The sequence below is a fragment of the Microtus ochrogaster genome, chromosome 4 (assembly GCF_000317375.1).
Source record: "Microtus ochrogaster isolate Prairie Vole_2 chromosome 4, MicOch1.0, whole genome shotgun sequence".
NCBI classification, from domain to species: Eukaryota; Metazoa; Chordata; class Mammalia; order Rodentia; family Cricetidae; genus Microtus; species Microtus ochrogaster.
The window spans coordinates 79519412-79543880 of NC_022011.1; the positions used below are offsets into that span (position 1 = coordinate 79519412).

The window sequence follows — 24469 nt, forward strand, 5'->3', positions numbered from 1 at the left end:
AAAGTAAGAAGAAATGGGCAAGAGGTTCTGGTTTGTTGAGTACCAGGCATAGCATATTATGATGTAGATAGAGTTATCTTAAATTAGACTTTGAGTTGGTATAATCTTGTATTTGCCTTCTTCCTGCGACAACCTCAGGAAAAATGTACAGCTTTTCAAAGAACCCGTCTTTGCCACTAAGATCTCCGTTGTCTTCATTTTTTAATGGGATACTTGGGTGTTTGTGGAATAATATTTTTAAAGAAGTGTCACTCTGTTTGCTTTTATAAAAAAAAAAGCTGAATGGCCAATAGCTAGGCACAGATGATGCTGGGAAGAAGGACAGAGAGAAGCAGGGACACCGGGACGAAGAGATGAGAAAGAAGCAGGACACACAGATGAGGTAAATGGGTTAACTTAAGCTATCATAACAGCTAGCTAATAACAAGCCTAATATTTAATAATTGATAATTAATCATTAGTTACAATTTGGTTATTTATAATTAATTTGTAATTAATACTAAGTCTCCATTATTTAGGGCCTTGCTGTTGGGTCCTTCTGCAATGGTATTTAGGACTGAAATATCATGGACTAGAATACAACCAAGAGACTCATTATACTCCAATTCATTTCACGCCAAAAAGGGGGATAAAATACAGAGGACATAATGTTTTCTAAGGCTACAGTTGCAAGTACCTATGATACTGTGATACTATTCTCTCCAGTGCCAGTGAGCAAACCTGGGGCCCCGTTTGTGCTAAAAAAATTCCACTACATTTGAGTTCTATCCTCAGTTCTGGTTTGACGTTTTGAACAACTGACTACATTGGTCCAAAGAACTAACGTCAATTGACAATAATCAAATCCACCTGTAACTTTACCTATAAATCATGCATATTCTAAAATGCCACAGTGGTATTTTCCCATGCACACAGCCCATGTTTTATTATGGCTTTTACGACCACGCCTGTGCTCTATTCCAGCACGCCGATACTTACTGAAGGCAGCACACTGATGTTCATCGCTGCCATCATGACAGTCATCCACGCCGTCACAGCGGAAGAAATCGGGCACACACTTGCCATTGTCACAGGCAAAAGAGAAGACGCCACACTGCTCTGTGGGTGGCTCACCGATGGGGTCGCCTTCACATGTCCTTTGATCGCTCTGAAGCTTCATCCCATAGGGGCAGCCACACACCCTCTGGAAGTTGGGTGCTGGGTAGCAGAAGTGGCTGCAGTCCCCGTTGGGATGGGTGGGCTGGCTGCAGTAGTTAGACCCTGAAAATGCAAAACAACTAGATTTGTCCAAGCAAAGCCATTCCAGACCCCACTGTACAACGTTGGAAATCGGCCTGCCAAAGACAGCATTTCATCAAATATTGGGATGTGTATTTCCAAGAAACCAAGCTATGGGAATACAGCACTATGATGACAAAATAGTTAAAGGAGCATCGAGCCGGCGCTAGTTCCAGGACAGGCTCCAAAACCACAGAGAAACCCTGTCTCGAAAAACAAAAACAAAAACAAAGGAGCGTCGAGTCAGATAACTGTGCCCCTAGCGGAGAAACTTGGCCGTGCCCTCACCTGTCTGCAGGTCCGCATCGTACGCTTTCACTTGCATCAAGCTGCTGATGCCACTTCGAATAATTGCCATATCGCCACCATCCGATTTCCTGACTCGGATAATAGCGCCCAGTCTCCAGTCTGTTAAATACAAATTATCTGAAGAAGAAAAACAGAATGATTAGTGCAGGCACAGTTTGAGGAAACAGCGACGTGCGTATAAAAACGCAACGGTCCAAGAACCCATCTGTAGCCATTTCTTCTTGATGTCATTGCTCACACTGAGGTAGATACATAATGGCATTAGTAGTAATTAGGATTAAACCTCCATGGATAAAAATGAACATAAAGAATCTTAAGAGTGAGTATAGATATTTAACTGTGGAAAGAAAGAAGAGCACACCATCTCCTGTAGCCTGGGTCGGCATGAGGATAAAGTACAAATGTCATCCCCCAAACAGGTGTGTGTTTGAGTAAAATATCAACAACTGTGCAAATGCCTACACCATCCAAATAGTTTAGGATTGTAGCGATGCAATCCACGTAATGCAAGACCATAACATGCTTACAATGTCAGCCCTATTAAATCAAGCCTCTTTATCTGAGATCCACACTAGTGGGTCATTGAAGCCACTAAATCTTATCTCCCTTTATTGTAAACTTTAGTCCAGCCATTCAGCAAAGTATCTCATTGTATTTAAAAAGATAAGTTCTGTGCAGTGTACAGCTAGTCTTTCACTAAAGGATTAATGATTTGCATCGTGTTGCGTAATAAAAGAACCAAATTCCTATTGACACTTGGCATGGTGACATTCATGTATTTCTGAGACTGAGATCAAGGGTTTTTTGGGGTAGGTCTAGGCTATATAGAAAGACCATAACTAACATGTTAAAATGTTCCTATGTTCTAGCAAATATCATGTGTCTGACGATACTTGAAAGTCAGAGTCAATAATTTACTCATCTCAAAAATTTCAGAGCATTTTTAATATATTTTAAAAATGTCACACACTGCACAGATAGACAGCAGGACAGAACATTCAATATGACTGGCCCTAGTCAGATGCTAAGTATTTGAGCAAGAGTGTCTCTACAAAGACACAAGTGGCTCACACACAGGGCTTTTAGTAGCTCTATACCAAATGTCACCCCTCAACCTCGACAAATGACGGTTGGTCATGTACAGTCAGGACAGATTTCAATCTCTTCTTGTCTTGGTCTAGGACTTTGGGTCCACTTTGTCCTTGGTTTGTACAGGGTCTCACTATTTGGTAGATATTGGTTTTAAACTTGTTCTGTACCAAGCTGACCTCATGACTCCTCAGCCTCCATAAGATCGGCGCTAGCATTTGTGTTCAATGCACATGTACACAGAACCTCCTGTTGCAGGAATAAACAAGCATAGTCTTGCTAGCAATGGTTTGAATGTGTGGCTTCAGCCTCCCAAGCAACCAAGCCTGGCTCACCAGATTAGATTCTTATTCCTAGCAACTCAAGCCACAGAAGGATGTCTCCACTGAGGAAGGTTGGTTGAGACCAAAGTTTGTCTACAATCATGGTGGCTATTGTTTCCCACAATTCCATGCCTCTTTAGAAGCAAAGTGATAACTGTAGTGAATGAAAAACAATCGTGTCTTTCTATTATTTATGAGTCATAATTTGGCATGGGGATAGAGTTTTGTGGCAAAACATAATCCTGGCACGTAAAAGACCTTGGGTCAATCCATAGTGTTGCATGAGGAATAAAGCTGTGTTCTATTGTCTTTTGTGAAAGAAAGAAGACATTACCTAACTTTCGGACAAAAGCTTCCAACACATTCAACTAATATAGAATTATGAAATATATATATATATAAAATCATCCTTCTGTAAAGATCTGGATGAAGATCTTGCCAGAACACTATAAAGTTCCACAGTGATTAATATTTTACAGGAAATGAAAATTTCCAACAAACCAAATTTTTTCTACATTTAGTAGCCTAATTTTAAATTCCAAGTAAAAGCATAGCGTACCTTTTATTGCTTCAAAACATACCTTTAAAAACGGTGAGTCCAAATGGATATGTCATCTGAGCTACAGAGTCCAGTCTTTTTCTGTCTGAACCATCGAAGGTGCTGTGCTCAATTTTATCAAAAAAGGCATCTACCCAATACAATCTTGAAGCACTAAAAGAAGGAAAATGTTATCTAATACCGAGACACGAGCAGAGTGTCCTGAATACTGAGGACCACTGAGGCGGTTCACTTTCAAATATGTCTCCTAAAAAATTATGTTGTCTGCTTCCCACAAACACAGTAAACTTGAAATCTGTCTTATTCCTTGAGGACCCCCAAAGCATATGTTAGCAAATAGGTACTAGTTGATTAACAGTATTATTAATTCCCTTGTTGATTAACTCCTTCCTATCCTTAAGATGTCTCTACAAGAAGTTAAACACAAGCTAGCTACATTTCACCAGCTCTAATACAGTTTGGAGCTTCATCCATCTTAAACCTGTCCTTCTGCTGTTTGTAGAAATTTCAGAATATTTATCCCACCAGCAGCTAACCAATTGCGTTTGGAGTCTGCATCATTTAGCATCCACCTCTTATCACCGATTAGTCTCAGGCATTTGGTGCTCATGTCCTAGTGTGCCACCCTGTGTCCAGCATACTGGAACTGTTATGCGTGTTTCCCTCTGTGATCTTCAGTGATAAAAATTCAGATAGAATCTGTTCGTACTCACCTCCAATCGATGGCCAAACCATTGGGCAACCCCAGAGTAGTGTTGACTATAGACATTAGGTGAGATCCATCACTCCACGCTCTCATGATTTTAGCAGGACGTTGCCAAGTACTAATGAATATAAACCTAGAAAGTGGGAACAAATGCAGGAGGCCACCATTGGAGCAAACTGATGACTTAGAGTTACAATTGATTTCACTCTCCATACTTGCTGTCAGATTTGTTGTGAATAGGTAGTCACAGTCACAATGGTAAATGATATTAAAATGGGATACAGAGTAAACACCATGAATAAGAAAACAGATTTTATTTTCTTTTACTCTGGAATTAAACAGAAACCACCTAATCAGTCAATGTTAATTCTTCTATAGAGAATTTATAGTTACCAAAAAAATATTAATTCAAAGTTAGAGAAATAGTATAGGGATTAAGAACCCTGGCTCGTGAGATCTGGAGTTCAAATCCCTCTTTAGGCCTCTGGACCATTAACAAGCTTCTCACCTGCACAGATACATACAATATAAACACTAATGAACAAACTCAAAATAACATCTTTTTCTTTATTTTTTTTTTCTAGGCAAGGTTTATCTGTGTAGACCTGCTGTCTTGGAACTCTCTTTGTAGTTCAGACTGGCCTCAAACTCAGCGAGCTACCTGCCTCTACATCCTAAATTCTGGGATTAAATTAAAGGTGAATGCCACTATACCCATCTCTTTAATATAACTCCTAGGACTCAAAACCAACCATTTCCAGTGTAGGCTATATATACATTAGATACACACATTAGATATATCCATCTGTGGGTGGGTGGGGTTTATAAAGAAAAACTAAAAGCATAAAGGCAAAAAAACGGAAAGGTGTGTCTAGGCAGGTCTAGAGTTTGACAATTATTATTGATCTGGCTTGATAGTGTGAGCCCTTCTGGGGCCACTACACCTCACGGAGCCACAGATTCAACATCTCAGAAGTCGATTGTGTATGCCTCCTCCATAGCCTCGCTTTTTGATCAAATGAGGTACTATTGGTACCCTCACCCCAAGTGAGGGACCCCAACTGACTCACGAGCTATTTTTCTTATCACTCTATTCAAATGCAACTTCTCAGGCTTGCTCTGGATAAAGTACTGAACATGTAGGTAAGAAAACACTGTTCTGTTTCCTCCTGTCTGCCTCAGGGCTAACCGTAGCCCACATAACAGGGATATGAAAGTCCTTATACTAAAAACCACAAGATGATTAGCCCCTGCCCTGCAAAGCTTCATATCAATACATTAAAGCAGGGCAAGAATTGGATCCTTTCGTGATAATCTTGCCACATATTTTCCTGCCTACAGAAACTTCACATTTTTGAAGGAGATAAGGTGATCACTAAAATGTGTGCCAAAGGGATGAAATTGAAGGTGAGGTATGCGGTCTGATCCCTGGGGCAGCACACTGTGAAGGCATATATAGCCATTCCGTGGTCTCACGTACCCAGCAGTAGGATGCACCACAATAGACCTCGGGGTGTTTAAGTCGCTGATTATCTGTCGCCGGGACTTATCAGCCAGCCTCATGACGCTGACACTCTTTAGCCCTCCGTCTGTCCAGTAGAGATTCCTTGAAATCCAGTCAAAGGTCAGACACTCAACATTTCCCAACCTGTTTGCTGTGAGCACTTCTTTTCCTGGGAGTAGGAAAAGAGTCGTGTTAATTAAGACAAACTTCCCAACCACTGCACATTGCGATGTCAGATGAAAGGGCATATTTTTTTTAAACACGTGTGGAATTCTTTAAAGGAAAAAAAATCCGCGAATTGCTGAGCAACAATGAGATAAACCTCGAATCTACCCCTTGCCCACAGTCTGGATCTCAGAGAGGAGATAGGGTGGTGATAAACAGACCTGGGTCTGGATTTACTCCCTCGTTCAACCTTCCAGAACTTGTGAGAAAGAGATACCTGAACTCACCTATTACCACTCAGAGACGGCTCTGGGCTGATACTGCCAGGTACAGTCAGGGGGTAGGCCACAGACACTGCTGCCCAACCCTCCCGAGACTCTCGGCAGGCTTGCACAGCCACGGGTGGCCATGAGAGCCGAGGAACCAGAAGGCCTGGTTACGTGAGAAAAAGATCCCTCTTTCCCTGTATTTCTTTCCTTATGAAAACCTTGTGGCTGTCTTCTTTCCAACTCATTGAGAATAAGCATCACATTTCTCTGTTTTTCAGATAATAAAAAGGAAAGGCCCTGGTTCTTTACCCATAGATCAGAATACTGGGTCTTCTGTGTTAACAATTCTAAAGCATGTTACTTGAGTACTTACTGGGAGCCAGGTACTTGGCATGGATTCGTTCATCCTCATGAGCACTATATCGAGTTGTGATTACAATCATGTGTGTTGTAATTCTAATTTTTATGGTTTCTCTATATAGTTTTGTATTAGGCTTAGAACTCTTATTTAAATGAAAGGCGGAGGTGCTATGGGAATTCCTTCAGCCAGTAGCCTTTAAGATACCAGCCCACTTGGGCATGGCCTTTTACACCATAAATGCCAACATAAAGCACACACATACTCTCTCTCCCAGCTTCTGGACTTAGTTCCTGTTCCCCATTCATGCAGAGGACTGTGATCTGTGAGTCTACCCCCAAATAAATAGCCCTTTATTATATCCATTTCTGAGCTAGAGTGGGATTTTATAGCATCCATTATCACTGCTTGATGGTGCATGGCAAACTAGAGATTCCCAATGGAAGCAGACAGAAGGAGTGAATTCTGCTTTCTGTTGCAGTTGAGCTGGGGGCTCGTGTGTTTGTGACTGAAGGATGGAGAAGTCAAAAGACCACCGGGTCTAAGTTTGGGTGGTAGCATGAGCCCATAATTCCAGCACTTGTGAAGTTGAGGCAGGAGGATGGCCGTGAGTTCTGGGTCAGCCTAGGTTAGATAGCATGGATCAAGGCCAGCTGGGGTTTCATAGTAAACTTGCAAATAAATATAATAATCTCGTTTATAATTTGTTTTGAAAATAGAGATGTCAGGGTTGTTCATACCCATCAACCCAGAACTCAGGAGGCTGAAGCAGGGGGATTCCTGCAAGTTCCAAGCCAGCATGGACTACACAGCAAACAGAATGAATGGTTGAGTTAGGGGAAAACAAGACAAACATGTCAACACACACACACCCCCTCCTCACCTGTGCCATCGATTTTCTGTTTATAAATGATGTCCTTTGCTAAATCGGAGAAAAAGATGGTGTTGTACTGGGCATCAAAATCAATTCCAACAAAGAAGGAAGGACTTCCAGTGATGGGAACCATAACGTCTTCCTGGGTGGAGAGGGTAAACGGGATCCCTCGCACAGCCGATTGCGATGAGAAGAGCAAGAAGTTCCTAACAGCTGTAGGAAGAGAAAGAAAACAGCGGTGTCAGTCACAATGCAGCGGGGTCATGCGCCAGAGACAGCGCTTTTCTGCTCATCATATAACGGGGAACCATAGTCCAGAAGAAAACAGATTGCTGCGGCAACTCCTTCAGCCAATAGCCTTTAAGATACCAGCCCACTGGGAGTGGTCTCTCATACTATAAATGTAGCCATTGAGCTTGCATTCTCTCTGCCAGCTGTTGGATTCGGTTCTGTTCCCCATTCATGCAGGATTGTGATCTGTGAGTCTACCCCTAAATGCCCCTCAATTCTGAGCCAGTGTGAGATTAGAGTGTCCATCTTTAAATATAATGGTCAAGTATTGTAGTCTTCACGTTTCATTACTGCACACTTATGCACAAATGTGTATGTTCTCATTCCTGTTACCCTTTCTGTGTTGGAAGTGGGGTAGGCACACTCCTGAGAGATCAAAGGCCAGAGGAGGGGGCTCTAACCCCTCTTCCCAGAGACTGTGTCTCTCACTGAACCTGGAGGTCATCATTTTTGGGCAGGCTGGCTGCAGGCACACCCTAAAGACCCACCCTGTCCCTGACCCTCTCTCATCTCCCAGTTCTGGGATTACAGTACTCAAGGCAACAGGAGTTCTCACGTGGCTACTGCAGGAACCAAACTCAGATCCTCTCTCACCTACTGAGCCATCACCCCAGTCCCTCATCATAATCTCATTTATTTTTATATTTTTATATTTATATTTTTATAAATATATTTTTATATTTATATTTTTATAAATATATATATTTATATTTATATTTTTATAAATATATTTATACTTATTTTTTTTATTTCTCCTTAGGAGAGTGCAGGCAGCCCAAGAGAAAAGCAGCAGCCTCCAAGAGAACCGGGAGGAAGAAAGGAATAAAAAATATTTTTGAATGAAGCCACAAGGCCAGGTGATCCAGAAATTATTCCAAATTGGCTATGTGGCAATGTGATAGGCAGAGCACAGGACCCTGGGGTTCCAAAGCCAGCACTAGGGGGAACCCAAAATGAGGGTATACACCAGTAAGGCTAGCACTTGGGGTACTGGGGCAGAAAGACCATGAGTCCCAGTCCAGCCTGAACTCCATGGGGAAACTGCCTAAAAATAACTCTGTAGACTCTAAAGGTCATAGCTGATGACTCATGATAATAAAGAGGGACAGAAGTTTCAGAGGAAAAGATCGAGAAAGCCATGAACGACGAACCAAAGGGGAATCTCAATCTTCAATTTGAATGGTTCTCTACAGAGCCATTGCAGTTCTTGGTGAGTTGGCCCTGAGCACATTGGGGCTGTCTGGGCAGAAGCATGCACACAGAATCCATGGCATGCCTACAGTCCAGGCAGATTTCTTACCAACACAGTGGCGCTCATCAGCGTGCAGTTCAAAGCCGAATTCACACTTGCAGCGGAAGCCCAGGCCGCCGTTATCTGTCCTGTGACTCAGAACACAGACCTGCTCACAGCCCCCGTTGTTACTTCCACACGGATTGCTGGCTGGGGGAAGCACACATATTATGACACTTGAAGTGACACAAGACACAAACAACCATTTGGGGGCCCCACGGTGGCTATAATTTCAGAGTCATGTCTCCAGTCTGGTCTCCCTAACCCTCCACTCCTAGTGGCTAAACTGTGACTCCTGCAGCGCCTAAACTGTGAGATAATTATGTCCGTGTGGTAGCCTCTAGTATATAACTGCTATGTCTCCAATTTCAGAACATCTATTACTTAGCGAGTGCATATTTTTACAAGTAAGTCAGTGTATCAATCCTAACACTGAAAGAAATATTTATTCCAGCTGGGGCCTGAAAAGTTAAAATTGAGTGCTTGGCTAAAGCACAGATCAGGTTCCAAATCCTGCGTGTCACACAAACTAGGTTTTGCCTTCTGATAGCTCACTGAAGCCTATGCAGAAATGCCAACAGTACACTACTTTGTCTGCTTTTTTTATTTTATGTGTATGAGTGTTTGCCTGCATTTATGTTTGTGCACCATGTCTGTGCATCATATGTGTGCAGTGCCCAAGCACCAGAACAGGGTTTCAGATCCCCTAGACCTTGAATTTGTAGACAGTGGTGAGTCTTCTTTCTGAACCTTATAAAACTCTCAGTTGTGTTGATTTGAGGAAATAGACGTCATTCAGAGCAAATAACAAAAATAATATGGAAGGCTGAACAGATTATGGAAGCTTAGAACCTAGAGATTCCCAGAAGTTTTCAGACCAAGTATACATTTTATTTAAATTTAGTGTATTAAATGCTATCCTGGTATGTGATATTTTGTTCTCATGTGGTTTTCCGTCTTTTTAATATTGAATTACTTTATAGTTTTTCTTCATTCTAAACAGATTCCTACAAAACTTTTTATTTTTGTAATGTATCAAGTCTTTCTGCAGCATCACATTGGTTTCACATACAGCACAGGTAGGCACCAAAGCTCAATTTAAAACCCCAGACAACACAAACCCTGCTCTAAAATAACAGTATCTGAATCCAAAGATTCCCTCATGCATGTACCCTTCCTTTTGTTACTATGGCTCTATGATACCTACCTCTCCTGGGATTGAAGGCATTTGCAACCACACTGGGCTTTTGAAACATAAGAATTATTGACCAGACAAGTAAACATATCTGGTCCATGATAGCCCTAATGCAAAAATAAAGCTGACATGAAGTCACATGAGCATAGAGAGCTGGTTGGCATAGTTCATTTGTTGCTATCAAACACCTGTGCAGGCTCTGGACTACACTACAGGATCCAAACCATCAGTTCAAGGACTATCCTTCATCTGTGATTGTAAGTCTAAAATTGATGTTATTGATTTCTTGAAGGTTTAGTTAGCAGCACCCAGATCTCGTGAAGGGTCTCGTCGTTAGTTTCCATGGCCACATGGGACAGAGACTTACCATTGGGCTGCCTGAGGGCGTGGTAAACGGCCACCCCGTAAGGCCTCAGGGAAGACTGGTAGTACACTTGAGGGCTGGTCTCTGTGAACTTGTTTGCTTTCATCACGGCCAGCTTTGTCCAATCAGTAAAGAACACGTGTCCCTCAAACAAGCTTATTCCAAAGGGATGCGGGACGACGGAGCCGCCACGCGCTACTGTCTTCCTATTACAAAAAAGATACGTGTGTATCATACCATTGTTGCCTGCTTTTATTTTCATGACAGAGTAATTTGTTCAGCTGGGTGCCTAAAAACCTAAATCGATTGTTATGATTTAGAACACGTTGAAAAAGAAATGTTTTAGGGTGCTTTTGAAATCCTCCATACAGGCTGGGGTTGTAGTTCAGAGGTCGGAATGCTTTCTACCATGTTAGGGTCCAGTACCACCAAAGCAAAGGAAAGGAGGAGGGAGAGGATGACGAGGGAAAAGGAGGAGGGATGGGGATTACCCTCCAGCTTGTTCCCTCAGCCCTAATTCCCTGCTGCGCTGGGCACCATTCCTCAGCAACTCAGCAACTCGAAGACAAGACGGTGGAAGGCAGAGGGGGACGCCTGGCAAACCCACTCTCAGCTGCTGGGTGAAACTGTCCACAGGTCATAAGTGTGGCAGGAACGCAACTGACATTTGATTAAGTACAGGAAAGAAGTGAGGTAGAGGGGCTGGAGAGATGGCTCAGCAGTTAAGAACACTGACTGCTCTTCCAGGGGACCCAGGTTCAATTCCCAGCACCCACATGGCAGCTCACAACTGTCTGAAAATGCAGTTCCACGAGATCGGACACCTTCACACCGATGCACATGAAGTTAAATAAATAATTAAAAATTTTTTTTAAAAAAAGAAGTGAGGCAGCCGGGCGATGGTGGCGCACGCCTTTAATCCCAGCACTCGGGAGGCAGAGGCAGGCGGATCTCTGTGAGTTCGAGACCAGCCTGGTCTACAGAGCTAGTTCCAGGACAGGCTCCAAAACCACAGAGAAACCCTGTCTCGAAAAACCAAAAAAAAAAAAAAAAAAAAAAAAAGTGAGGTAGAGAGTGGTTCTAAAGGGAAAAATACATTATCTGAAAGAAAAATGTTATCTGGCCCTGAAAAACAGTACAATAATGATAATAATAATAAATGGAATTTTTTTAAAGAGCAGGTCACTGCAGGCACATACAAAAAAATGAAGCTCTTCTTTTAATTCAGTTTCTTCAGATTTATACTGTTTCCCCCAAAGTTTATAAAGCTATTTTTTTAAAAAGACTTACCTTTGAATGCCATCGTAGGTTACAGTTTCAATGTAGTCATACCGAGAGTCCACCCAGTAAATCCTCTTGGACACCAGATCCAGAGTGATCCCAGCAGGCCACCCCACTTTTGTTTTTACCAGATCCTTCCGGTTGCTGCCGTCCATGAAGGCTCTTTCCAACTTGGGTTGCCCAGAAAGGCTTGCCCAATCTGAGAAAAATAAATAGCTACGAGAGAGGGGCAGAAGATGAAAAAAGTCTGTTTAGTAAGTTCGCCTCACCTATGGGGGTCTAGAGCCTAAAGAAAAACCTAAAGGGAAGGAGGCAGGATTGGTGTGTGGTGTGGGTTCACACTGCTGATCAACGTGAGAGCTACGCCCAGAGATCAAGGGCAAACCAGAATACTGACAACAGCCTTCCCCCTTTAAAACCCTGTCCGTGGGTCCACACTTGAGGCATCCCCTTAATATGGTATTGTATTATGTATGGTATTGTATTATAATAATTAAACTGAGCCAGAACCCACAGCTAGGCAAATATGATTAAACAAGAAGACAGTTCACACCACATCGAGTATCTAAAGGACACCAGAAGGTGTGCTTGAATTATATATCCTCATATGGACTTTAATTACATAGCCTTCTATGGACTTATCTTTACATTACATATCCTCATATGGACTTACAACTCTGCTGAAGCCTCTATGCCTTCTAGATAACTGAACCTAAAAGAACTCAGAATTGACCTCCAACCAATCAAATGGGGGTTAGATGTTTAGGCCAAGGAATAGGTATATTCTGCCATCACTTACCCCACAGTTGGATCTAAGGCAATTCCTCTAGGACGCCCCAAGTTTTCAGTTATGAGAGTGATACGCTGACTTCCATCTAAGTTGACCACATCAATGCGGTTGACTTTTGTCTCTACCAGATAAAGTTTATTGTTAATCCAGTCCACAGCTAGATTCTCTGGAGTGTCAACAGAAACATTGAGAATTTCTTGGGTATCTAAGCCATTTATGTCAGTGGAAAAAACCTGAAAGAAAAAGCCACAATCAATATATTTAGAAAGTATATCATATATTGTATGACTCGGTTACCTCAATCTTACAAACAGCTAACTATTATATTTTACATTGTGGGTTATCGGGATAAAATGGATTTTGTTCAGAGTACATATAAGGTAAATACATGGTTGAATTCTGTAGAATTCATTTTGTTTTGATTTAAGCCTGCATTTTTCCATCCTTGTTGTAACGATTTGTTTTTGTTGCTGTTGTTTTGTGGAGATGGTGGGCCTGCTTTCAGTTTTATTCAAATCAGAATTGATAATAATCAAAATTCAACATTGTGTTATCCCTTAATTAGAAACTTAGGCATAATTGGTTTCCTATTAAAAGAAATATAACAAGAATAAACAAAATTCCATGACTCTTTAGGAGTTTCTAAATTATATTGAATATAATACAGATTCAAAACATCAATCCTATATTTTAAGTAAAACAATGTATTGAAGAATTGACCATCACATAAAGAGTTCCAGTATTTTTTGCCCAAACCTCAATTGTACAGTTATATACAATCTGAATGTTAAAAAAAAATCTGATTTTTATCATGCAAGTAAGCAAGAGCACTATGATCGGGTTTCAAAAATGACTACTAAATATCTATCTAGTATTGGAAGGTCTATGATTTCTTTTAATTAAGCTTTTGGACTCCTTTATGAATAAAATTAAAAGTTGCTCAAGGCTGATCCAAATAATAGCTGTCTTTGTCTTATGGGTTACATGTAATAGTATAGCATGGAAAGGGTGCTGATTAACATAAAATATCTCAAGGGCCTTTTTTGTCAGAAAACAAAAGAGCTTCCCCTCCACTCCCCCCAAATGAAAAGCTATCAACACTTTGTGCTTTAGGTTCTGTGCGGCTCACAAGCTATGCCCTTGACTTTTCTATTTACCTTATCCTGCCTGGGGTCTGTCCAAAAGACTCTTTGCTTTTGATAGTGAAAATCCACGCCCGTAGCCTGTCCACGGTTTTTAGACTCTACCAGAATCCGGAAGTTTCTTCCATGAAGATCTCCAATTAGCAAATCCCGACCGTTGGAGAAGATAATGGAGGCTGCGCTGACTGCAAGGGGAGCCAAGGAAGGACAACTGATGTCAGCAGGAGGTGAACCGGGCCACAGAGATGCTTAACTAAGTGAGTTAGAACAGTATCCTCATCACTGGTCCAACGCGGTTAATAATACAGCAAGTCCCCTGATAAACATTAGGACACCTTATCCTCAGGGAATGGATGGCTCTGGTGAATCCATATCTATACTACACACTCCCGAGGTATCCAAAATAACACTAAGAAACCACTTAAGTCATATTGGAGTAATATGGTTGGCTGGGTTTCAAAGTTATGTGCAAGGCTGGAGAGATAGCTCAGTGGGTAGAAGCAAGACTGCTCTTCCAGAGGACCTGGGTTTGATTTCTAGCTCCTGCATGGCAGCTGAGAACCTTCTGTAACTCCACTTCCTGGTTTTCTGACTCCCTCTTCTGGGTTCCTCGGGTACCAGACATGCACCCATACACGTAGAAAAATGTGCATTCAAAGCTGGCATACTATCCATAATAAAAAGGAACTGATGCATGGAGTGGTAGTTCTTGCCTGCCATTGCTGCTGAGGCAGGACTGTCCAGAGCTAGAAGCCAGCATGCCCTACACAGTGAGGCCTGGGCCAGCATGAGCTACACTGTGAGGCTCTAGCTTATAAGTAAAAATAATAAATAAGCAATGATAATAAAATAAAGAGTTAAGACAAGCATAAGTGACATTATCAAAAGCAGAACTGCATGCATAATTTATTAGTACATGTTAAAATGGGATTAAATATCTATAATTGTACATTTTTGCATTTTAAAAATTTTTTCTAAAATTGAAATGAAGCAAAGGAATTATTTGTGGGAAAGGAAATATACTCGGAAGAAAGAATTAAGGATGGAAGGATATATTTATATATGTATTAAACATTAATATGCTTTTTTAACATGAATGTATTTTTGTATTTTTATTTTGCTGTCTGGAGGAGACATCATCCCAGGTTGGCTTAGGCAAAATAGATAAGATTCAACATTCACAAAAAAATTAGCATGTCCACGTTGAAATTTTCTGTCATTTCTACAGATATTTTAACACATTTGTGATAGGTAAGTTAAAGATTAAATACCTGTCTGTGTCAGTCAAATGCAGCCATAACTGTTATTCTACAATCAAATTAATTGGGCGATACAATGGCCTGGGTCAATAAAGAAGCCATTGAAATGGCTGAAACTTAGCTGGGCTGGAGTGGTGCACTTGGGGTAGAAGCAGACAGATAGTTCATGGCCACGTTGGTCTATAGAGTGAGTTCCAGGATAGCCAAGGCTACAAGGATAGAGCTTGTCTCAAAAAAAAAAAAAAAAAAGCAAAACTAACCCCCCCCAAAAAAAGAAGGCATGGAATGGAATTAGATTCAATACTTAGTACTGAAAAGGGGAAGGAAAAAGAAGACTATTAGAAACACCCACTATTGCCGGGCGGTGGTGGCGCACGCCTTTAATCCCAGCACTCGGGAGGCAGAGGCAGGCGGATCTCTGTAAGTTCGAGACCAGCCTGGTCTACAGAGCTAGTTCCAGGACAGGCTCCAAAGCCACAGAGAAACCCTGTCTCGAAAAACCACAAAAAAAATAAAAAGAAAAGAAACACCCACTATTAATGCACAAATTGAACCTTAGTGCTAATATACAATTAAGGCTTATCTTTTCTTGCAGGCTGCAAGGCCACCTCCACTCTGGGAGAACAGAGATTCTGTCACTGCCATCAGCTAAGGAAAGGGAGTGCCAGGAGATGACTGCTGAACCGGGTACTCACAGGAGTTGTTGGCTTTGCAGTGCTGCCCACGCTCCAAGACGTACCCTTCTTCACAGAGACACTGGTGGCGGCCTTGCCGATTTTCACACTTCTGGTCACAAGTTCCCCATATCTGGCAGTCATCAAAATCTGTCACGTGGGAAGAAAAGCATTCATAATCAGGTTCATCGGCATATAACGAATGTTATATCCTTGTCCGGAGAAGTATACAAAAAAAAAAATAAATAAGAAGGAGAAACCTAAGACATGCATTTTCACAAGAGAAAAATCCAAAAACGTTATAGAAGGCTATCCCCACACACTCACGTCACTATATCTCATTATTAATATTAATTAATATTGGCTTACAGGATTCATGCATTTTGCCGAAATGCTTCCCCTTGAAAACCTATACTTTTCCATAATAAATATTTGTCCCCCGGTTTCTCAGTCTTGTCTGCTACAAAGTCGTCACTGGCTACATATAATTACAAAATAAAGTGAAGATACAGGAATACAAATGTGTGAGAGACCCCGCAAGAAGATGCTCTGTGTTCTTGGGGATGTTTGTTCATTCAAATGTCATAAACAACACTAAAATTATCTTCCATTTATTCCTTAATCATTCATGCAAAGGTATTTGTTGAATGTTCCTTACATAAAAGGGATGCAAAGTCACACACAAAGCAATCTCAGTTCTATTGACAAAGAATTTTAATAGGAAAGACACATATAACAATATTGTAAGAAAGTTCCTTCAAATTGTAAGGTTTGAGAGACGCCCAAATTGTCCTATCGTTGGTAGGCCGGTACATTTAAATACCCTTCCTATCCGTGACCCCTCCCCTAACAATGAACCACCTCCTCATGCCCCCTGGCACTAGGGGGGCATATTGATAATTCATTATTTATTTTGTTTTGGTTTTGCTTTGTTGCGACAAAGTCACTCTGCTGGCATTAAAGGGTATCACTATACCCAGCTACCAATTTCATGTGTATGTGTGTGTGTGCGTGTTTGTGTGCTTGTGTATGTGTGCGTGTGTGCGCGCGTGTTTGTGTGCTTGTGTGAGTGTGTGTGTGAGTGTATGTGTGTGCGCATGTGCATTTCACAGTAAGTGCGTGAAAGACATTGGGATTGAACTCGGGTAGTCTGTCTTAGAGACAATCACCTTTACCCACCAAGCCATTTCACAGGCACACCGTCTAATTATGATTATCAAACTAAGGGCCTGGAGTCAGAGAGCAGCAGGGGTGTGGATGTCAAACAGAAGGAGACTAGAGCTGGGCATCTGGGGCGCAAATGCCCTTTCCATCCATCACCCTTGCTTTGCATGCATTTCACATTGGGATATGTGTGACCATTTCCAATAACAGTCAAGAAAGGACAACATACATGGTAAGACCATGACAACCAAAAAGATTGTACTGTTTTTAGATCCCTACTGTGGAGAATGAAGGCTAATTAAACGTCTATCAGCAGCTGAATGAGATAAGAAAATGAGAGTAGAATGGGGAACTTTCATGAAAGTAGGAACATTGTAGACAAGGCCTGAAGCACAGTCTATGCCCAGACCCCTGCACATTTATCTGTTTCTCTTCCTTTCGTAGTCTTTGCCCCCCACTCCTACAAACAAGCCCTGCTTTCACACAATTCAAAAACCTTTTTGGCTTACGACGCCTAAGATACTTCTGTCTGGCTGTGTGAAACCCTGCGTGCTGAATGACCTCTGTGCCCTGACCCTGCGGCACAATGTCATTCTGTCAACAAACAGCACGTCCTGTCAGTCAGAAACAATGAGCCCCCTAAACTGCTCAGGGACGCCACAGAAACTCCGCTGCCAGGTCGAGACTACCAGAGGCCAGTGAATGTTGGAAAGACACCAGATTTCATGTCAAGATTACTCCTTTTTATTCTTGATTACCACTGAGGCATTCCGTGGGGAGACAGAAGGCACCCAACACCTGAAGTCTCTGTAATGAGGCAGCCATGCAGAGAGCAAAAACCACGCAGGTTTGCCTGAGAGAACAAACTAAAACAATTCCCCTGAAATCTCAACTCGGCTTAAACAACTGTATATCTGGTTTCATAATGTCCTGTATTTAGACTAGAGTTCACAAAGAGAAAAACAGTCATCTTTGAAACGAATATGGAAGAGTTTAGCCAGTCTTAGAACTCAGGGGTAAATCAGGCATTCTGGAATCCTTGACAGGGAAGAGGTCACAGAAAAGGCCTCTGCAGGTGGCAGGGGCCTTCCAGTCACAAAGGCCCTCAAGTGTAGACTTTTGAGCTTATCTCTAAATGAGGTTGTCTGTAAGAATGTCCCAAAAGGGGACTGAGGGGGACTGAAGGATGTCCGCTGGCATTAAAAACGAGTCCCCTCACTGTTCAACCATGCTGCTTCTATTGTGTCTCAGACTGAATGTGTTTGGTAAACCCTAAACCCAACTGCCGGCACAATGAGGACTTTTTCTGCATCACGTCATTAGCTGGCTATGCTTAAAACTGAATAAAAGCCTCAGTTCAGAGTTACATATTGGAAAGATATATGCTACATGGAAAGGGGGACGGGGAAAAGCCCAAGGATAGGTTGTGGGCGGCATAGGACAGGGCACACTGTAAAAGCAAGTTGCTCTTGGCTTATCAAGTTTCCACAGCAAGACAGCTGACACCCAACCCCCAGCCCACCCTCTCACGGCCCACTACCCACCCCCATTCACCCCACTCTTAACTCCCCCCACCCCCACCTCATCCCCTGGCTTTGGGAATTGTGAAAGGAGCAATGGAGAGATGACGTCACCCTGAGAATGTGGCTTCTGGTATTTCTCTTGGAATTCCTCTTCTACTGAGAGAAAGGGAAATGCCTAGAGAAGGAAAAGCCTGGGAATGGGATTGGCAGCGAGCTGGCAGCCAAGGGAGCAGAGCAGCCTGACACTTGCCAAAGGAAAGGGGCGGTCTTGGCCCACTAATGAGCCCCGCCCCAGGAAGTAGAATGCTACTCAGAAAAATGCCAGGGGGAGCTGATGGAGAAGTCTACCTGCTGGATGAGGGTGGGCCTGCATGCAGTTTAATCCTTGACCACATCCCAGTGCCGTGAGAATAAATGTAAGAAAACATCTCAGTTTCAGACTCCATAAAATGTCTTGAAATTATTAAAAACCTGGACGGATGTTTATAACACCACAGAGTTTTCTCAGTCTCAGGGTGACAGGCACGAACCACAGGTTCTCCATGTAGCTCAGGCTGGCCTCAGACTCAAGGAACATTTAACTCCTGATCTTCCTGCATCAATTTCCCAAATGCTAGGATAACAGGTGAGACATGACACCAGGAGACCCCCTTTAATACTTAAGGGTAAATATAATTACTTGAGGGGGACAGATAGGCCATAGGCATACCTTGGGATATAGTCCTAATATTTAAAAAGCTGAAGTTGGCCTATCCAACAACCTCAGAAGGCAGTAGGCAAGAGGATAAATAAATAATTGATGTCACAGAACCATGACATTCAGATATCACAGGGATAACTTCCTAGGCTTATTCTACTGAATATATGCTGTAGCATTTGACACTCACTAAGAATTCCAAGTTAGTGACCAGCAAGATGATTTTGCTTTCATACTGACTTAAAAATTAAAAAATTTTCCAAGTTGAATTTGCTAATTTATTCAAACGATCATCTGACTATGGATAGTTACTAAGATCAACTATATTCAATAATTGCAAAGTTATGTTCTAGCCCAATGCTAATAGTAAAAACTGAATGGAACTTCATTTGGTTTGTCCAAGTTTAACATTTTTTTAATAAATTGGAATAAAAATTTTTCCGAAGAAATATTTTTCTAAAGCAAAGTCTATTCCCCCCACTGATGAACCACTGGACCCTTAAAAGGATTTCCTGTGCTTGTTTGCGGTGTTTAAAAATCAGCGCGGCTGTATGCCCTAGCTTCTGTTCATATGCCTGTCTAGGAATGGATTTGAATGGTTATGGAAAGGAAACCATGGGGGAAGGGGTTTGGAGGGTGCGGCAGAATACTATAAGTGTTCAGTGGAAAGAGAGTGGAGGGAGAATCAAGGATACACTTTGTCTGAAAACAACCCCCATAGTACTCATGCTAACTTAAAAAAAAAAAAAAACCAGGTGGTGAACTGGAACACGTCACACTAGTCACACCACTCTCCAGCTGTCACCTCAGGGCTGAAACTGCCCAGGACCCTCTGGTACATTCTGAGGGAACTCTTGGAGCTCCTGGCAGCCACTTACCGGTGCAGGTACGGCTGTCATTGGTGTTGATGATGTGACTCGGGGGACAAAAGCATTCTCCTCCGAATGGTGTCTGGTGGCACTGGTACTCACAGTTTAAGAACGAGCAGAGACTCGTGCCTAATCAGAGAAGGAAAGAACCGGGCTGAGTGGATAGACCGGACAAAACGAAGTTTGCCTAATAACTTTTATGCCATACGTAGAACAAGGAAACCAGACACCTTACCACAATATTATACAGCAAAAGCTTCATTTGTATTGGTAACTAGTAGTTACTAGTGACATTCATAAAAAAACATCAGGTCATAAGCTTTGGTAGTTCTAACTTGATTGGCTTCAAATAGCAGGGTTTCAAAAGGTTCTTTTTTTTTTCTTTCTGTTATTGTCTATTTTCTAAACTTTGAACAATAATTATACAAATTATAATATATATTATATATATAAATGTTTAGTCTTGAGCTTTTATACTAAAGCTTACAAATTAAATGGAGGAACATTTAGATATGACAAGCGTAGGTGGAGGGGGAAATCCTTGGGATTGGAATTTTACATGTGCTCTCGTCTGTGAAACCACCAATTGATTTAGCATCCAAACTGTATTCACCTTCAAGATGTGAGATGCTCTCAGACATGATGGGCTAATTGGAGGAAGGAGATGAAAAGGGTGTGATTGTGCACTGCTTAGCCTAAGAACCAATGGAAAACAGCTGAGTATACACTGAATATACACAACCTAGGAACCAGAAGCTTCTCTTTTTCTTAGTATATCTTAATATAAGGCAAAATATCACATATATGAAACAGGATAGAGAGCACAGATCGGTGGGTAGGGCATTTGCATTACACTTATGAGTCCTATGGGTTACACAAAATAGGAATCTCCCATGTTAGAGTCATAACTGTTTTTCCATGATTTTCCATGTTGGCATGCACTTTCATTCTGTTCTAGCTTCAGCCAAACAGCACGCTAAGGTCGATACATCAGCGACCACGACACTTGCAGAGACTTTAAAATGTTCGAATGCTGGGGTCTACTCTGTCCAGCAACATCAACCCAAGTGTGGGCTTGTAGAGGCAAGAACCACTATGGGATTAAACGTTTGTCCCTGAGGCAACTGATTTGAGGTAATTCGTTCTGCAAATACCAGCTGACACCGTCTGCTTCTGAGAATCTGAAAGAGAAAGCAGCCCTCCTAGGGTCCCCACTCACCACATTGCCTTCCGCTCGTGGTGTTGTTTTCATCTTCTCCACTGGGGCAGTCGGGAACTCCATCGCAAACTTTATCGATCAAGATGCACCGTCCAGACCCTGGGCAAGGCCATTCTCTCGGGTAGCATGAATGATGACGCTGATTACTTTCTGGAAGGGAAGAAAAGAGTGCTAGACCACCCTCAAGATTGTGCCGCTCTTCTCGCCAGATGGGCCGGGCGAGAAACAAAAGTCCAAGCAACCCTATGGAGGGTCTACCACCAGCCTCTTCCCAAGATCCTATGGAATCATTTAAGTTCCACATAACTTTTTCTGAAAGAGGCAGCAAACATGGATAATCCAAGGGCAATGCCAACTCAAAAATGGGAAGGCCGCCTTCCGAACCACTAGAACATAAAATCAACAGATGCTTCAGATTAAGATTGACTCTACTTTCTGAAACTGGAACATTGAAAGGAACCTGCTGTATGGAACGGACATTCAATAACTGAGACCTGGGGGAGGAACTGCTGGTGGCAGCAGCACAGTGAATACCAAGAGCAATTTCCTTCTCAAAGGACAGCATGCAGGATGTTTCCTAAATTCCCTTCCGATGTTCCCGACGTGGCCCATCCTCCAGTGATTCAAAGTTCACAGGTTACTACAGGCCTAAGGTGTTTATAAAGGCTCTAAAGCCTAAGAAAAATTACTTTCTCTCTCCTTCCCTGTCTTATTACTTTTGCATCAGGAAAACCAGTGGTCTTGAAGGGAAAAGAAAAGTGGAGCGATGGCTCAGTGGTTAAGAGCACTCACTGGTTGCTCTTCCAGAGGTCCTCAGCTCAATTCCCAGAATGGAATTTGAAGCCCTTGTATGCATAAATAGAAATAAGAAAGGCATAAAGAAGGGCGAGAAACTGTCCTGCCCGCTCTTCCTTAAAGATGGGAAGGAGGGGATTAATTAATTGATGTTGCATCTGGGATCTAGTGGGGTCACCCAGGTGGTGGGAATCCTGGCTGGTCCTTACCACATTCGTCTTCATCACTAGAATCTTGGCAGTCATCATCTCCATCACAGACCCAGTTCTGATTGATGCACTGGCCATTGGAGCAAGTGAACTGATGGCCTCCGCAGGTGTTATAGGCTGGAAGAGAGCAACAGCAGAGCACTGGAAAGGCGCAGTCACTGGGGAAAATCGCTGCCTGCATTCAGCTCCTAGACACTCATTAGTTTGGGCCTTTGGAGCTTAACAAGGAAAAGAAGGAAGAAAGGAAGGAAGGCAGGGAGACAAAGGAAGGAAGGGAGGAAGGAAGGAACACAGGAATGAAGGAAGGAGAAAAAGAGGCAAAAACTTGAGGGTATGAACTCTGGGCCAAAGAGCAGAGATATGCCTTGATCAAGAGGCTAGATGCTAATACTCAGTAATCACGGACTTTACCATAAGCATTGTAACTGTCACCTACATCAAAACACCCGGAGTCACCCACTTCACAGTGCCCCGTGCCTAACTCCCAGAAAAACAGGGAGATGGGTCACCAGCCGATCAAAGCAGTAGGGAAATGACCACAGGATGCTGGTGATTTGTGGGAGCTGGTAAAACAGTTACCATGATGTCTTCTAACTTTATAATATTCCAAGAAAGAAATACACTGAAGACATGGAAATATTGGTCAGGTCAGGAGGAAAGGTGCAGAGACAGTGATAGTCATCTACAACCTTAGAAACTCTCCTGGACTTCTAACTACAAGGCAGTAGAGATTTTAGGATTGGCGTTAGAGGCTTTGTTAGCTGGACACTCCCTTCCCTTCTTTCTCAAGATCGACTCTCAAGATCAGAGTTGTGTGACATACTGTGCCTTGCAACTCTGTCTCAAAGAATGCAGGAAAGAATGCAAGCTATCAGCAACTCTTTGCCTCTGCTGTGATCTGTGGAGGATAAAGGAACCCAGGTCAAGCAATACTAATAAAGTTGGAGCAATGGTCCTTCCATTATCTTTTGGCCTCTTCTGCCATCAGAGACTCCTTTGAGGGAAAAATGCTAGCGAACGGAGGAGGAGGAGGAAGCACCCCTTATCACATGACCCAACATAAAGAAGTCACCGTACTGCAATTGTGCTCATCGCTGTTATCTTCACAGTCATTGTCGTGGTCACAGACGTAAGCGCGGAGGATGCACTCTCCACTGCCACATTCAAACTCCTTGTGTGAACACTGTGCAGCTGAGACACGAGGTTAAAACGGGGAAGAAAGGTCATTTCACATTAACCACACCACCTGATTTCTTTTGAAAGATTCTACCTCTATTTTAGAAGTAACTTATTAGGCAGTGGGCAACGATACAACCAGTCCTTGGGGAATCGAATGGGCCCAATTTGTGGCTTCTACCAAAATTAATTGTGTAAATACTCCCACTGATGGATGATATGGATCCAGTGGACCCAGGCTTGGGAAGAACGGTGTGTGTCTGTCCCTCCAGTCAGTGTAGGCCGGCTTCAACTTCCCACACCACCATACCACTAAGGCACATGACTTACTGCAGTTAGCTTCATCAGAGGAGTCTCTACAGTCAACCTTCTGATCACACCTCTGGCTCGTGTTATAGCAGGCTCCGTTGGCACACGTAAGCTGATCACATGTTGGATAACCTGTTACAGGAAAAACGAAGCTTCAGTGAAGGCATCCTGAGTGGTTCCACTGTGCAGGGACTGAATCTAAGAGGTCCCTGACCTCCTCAAACAGTCAAGTCTGGGAAAGGGGCATCAACCAAATATAGACACACACACCAAACGATACGCAAATGAGGGAGTCACTGATATGCAAATGAGGGAATCACCAAAGCTTCACCACAGGACAAAGTGGGAGCCAAGAGATGTCTAAAGAAGTGTAGCTCAAGACTGAGAATTGGTAAATATAAAATGATTTAAAATGGAGCCTCCTCCTATATAATATGAATTATATCCTAGGAAACTCATGTACTGCTATACTTGTACTGGGAAGTGAAGGGTCATTTCTCTCCTGGAAAGGGGGGGGAGAGAGTAAGCCTAGAAATGAAAAGACCTTGGCCAAGGGCAGAGAAAATAAATAAATAACCAGTGGCTATTTAATCAACTTACTCAGTTTCTGTCAATATGAATGAATAACTACCTCACAGGGTCGATTGTCCTAAGGAAACAATGTCTAGTAGACAGCTTGAAAAAGCTGTGATTGCGATGGTGGCGCACGCCTTTAATCCCAGCACTCGGGAGGCAGAGGCAGGTGGATCTCTGTGAGTTCGAGACCAGCCTGGTCTACAGAGCTAGT

The 24469-nt window shown here is 42.5% G+C and overlaps 1 protein-coding gene across 1 annotated transcript in view; it reads right to left on the reverse strand.

The window, feature by feature from the left end:
• Window positions 1–24469, reverse strand: part of Lrp2 (LDL receptor related protein 2) — a 128188-nt gene that overhangs the window by 64064 nt on the left and 39655 nt on the right. Inside the window, exons 5-21 of the mRNA XM_005346519.2 lie at window positions 23704–23814; window positions 23275–23388; window positions 22198–22314; window positions 21194–21343; window positions 19984–20103; window positions 15743–15871; window positions 13804–13973; window positions 12656–12879; window positions 11866–12072; window positions 10579–10781; window positions 9026–9166; window positions 7444–7647; window positions 5745–5937; window positions 4272–4397; window positions 3581–3711; window positions 1567–1704; window positions 979–1260 (exon numbers count right to left, since the gene is read on the reverse strand). Of these exons, the coding sequence (XP_005346576.1) occupies window positions 979–1260; window positions 1567–1704; window positions 3581–3711; window positions 4272–4397; window positions 5745–5937; window positions 7444–7647; window positions 9026–9166; window positions 10579–10781; window positions 11866–12072; window positions 12656–12879; window positions 13804–13973; window positions 15743–15871; window positions 19984–20103; window positions 21194–21343; window positions 22198–22314; window positions 23275–23388; window positions 23704–23814 (2760 nt within the window). The remainder of the gene's footprint in view (window positions 1–978; window positions 1261–1566; window positions 1705–3580; window positions 3712–4271; window positions 4398–5744; window positions 5938–7443; window positions 7648–9025; window positions 9167–10578; window positions 10782–11865; window positions 12073–12655; window positions 12880–13803; window positions 13974–15742; window positions 15872–19983; window positions 20104–21193; window positions 21344–22197; window positions 22315–23274; window positions 23389–23703; window positions 23815–24469) is intronic.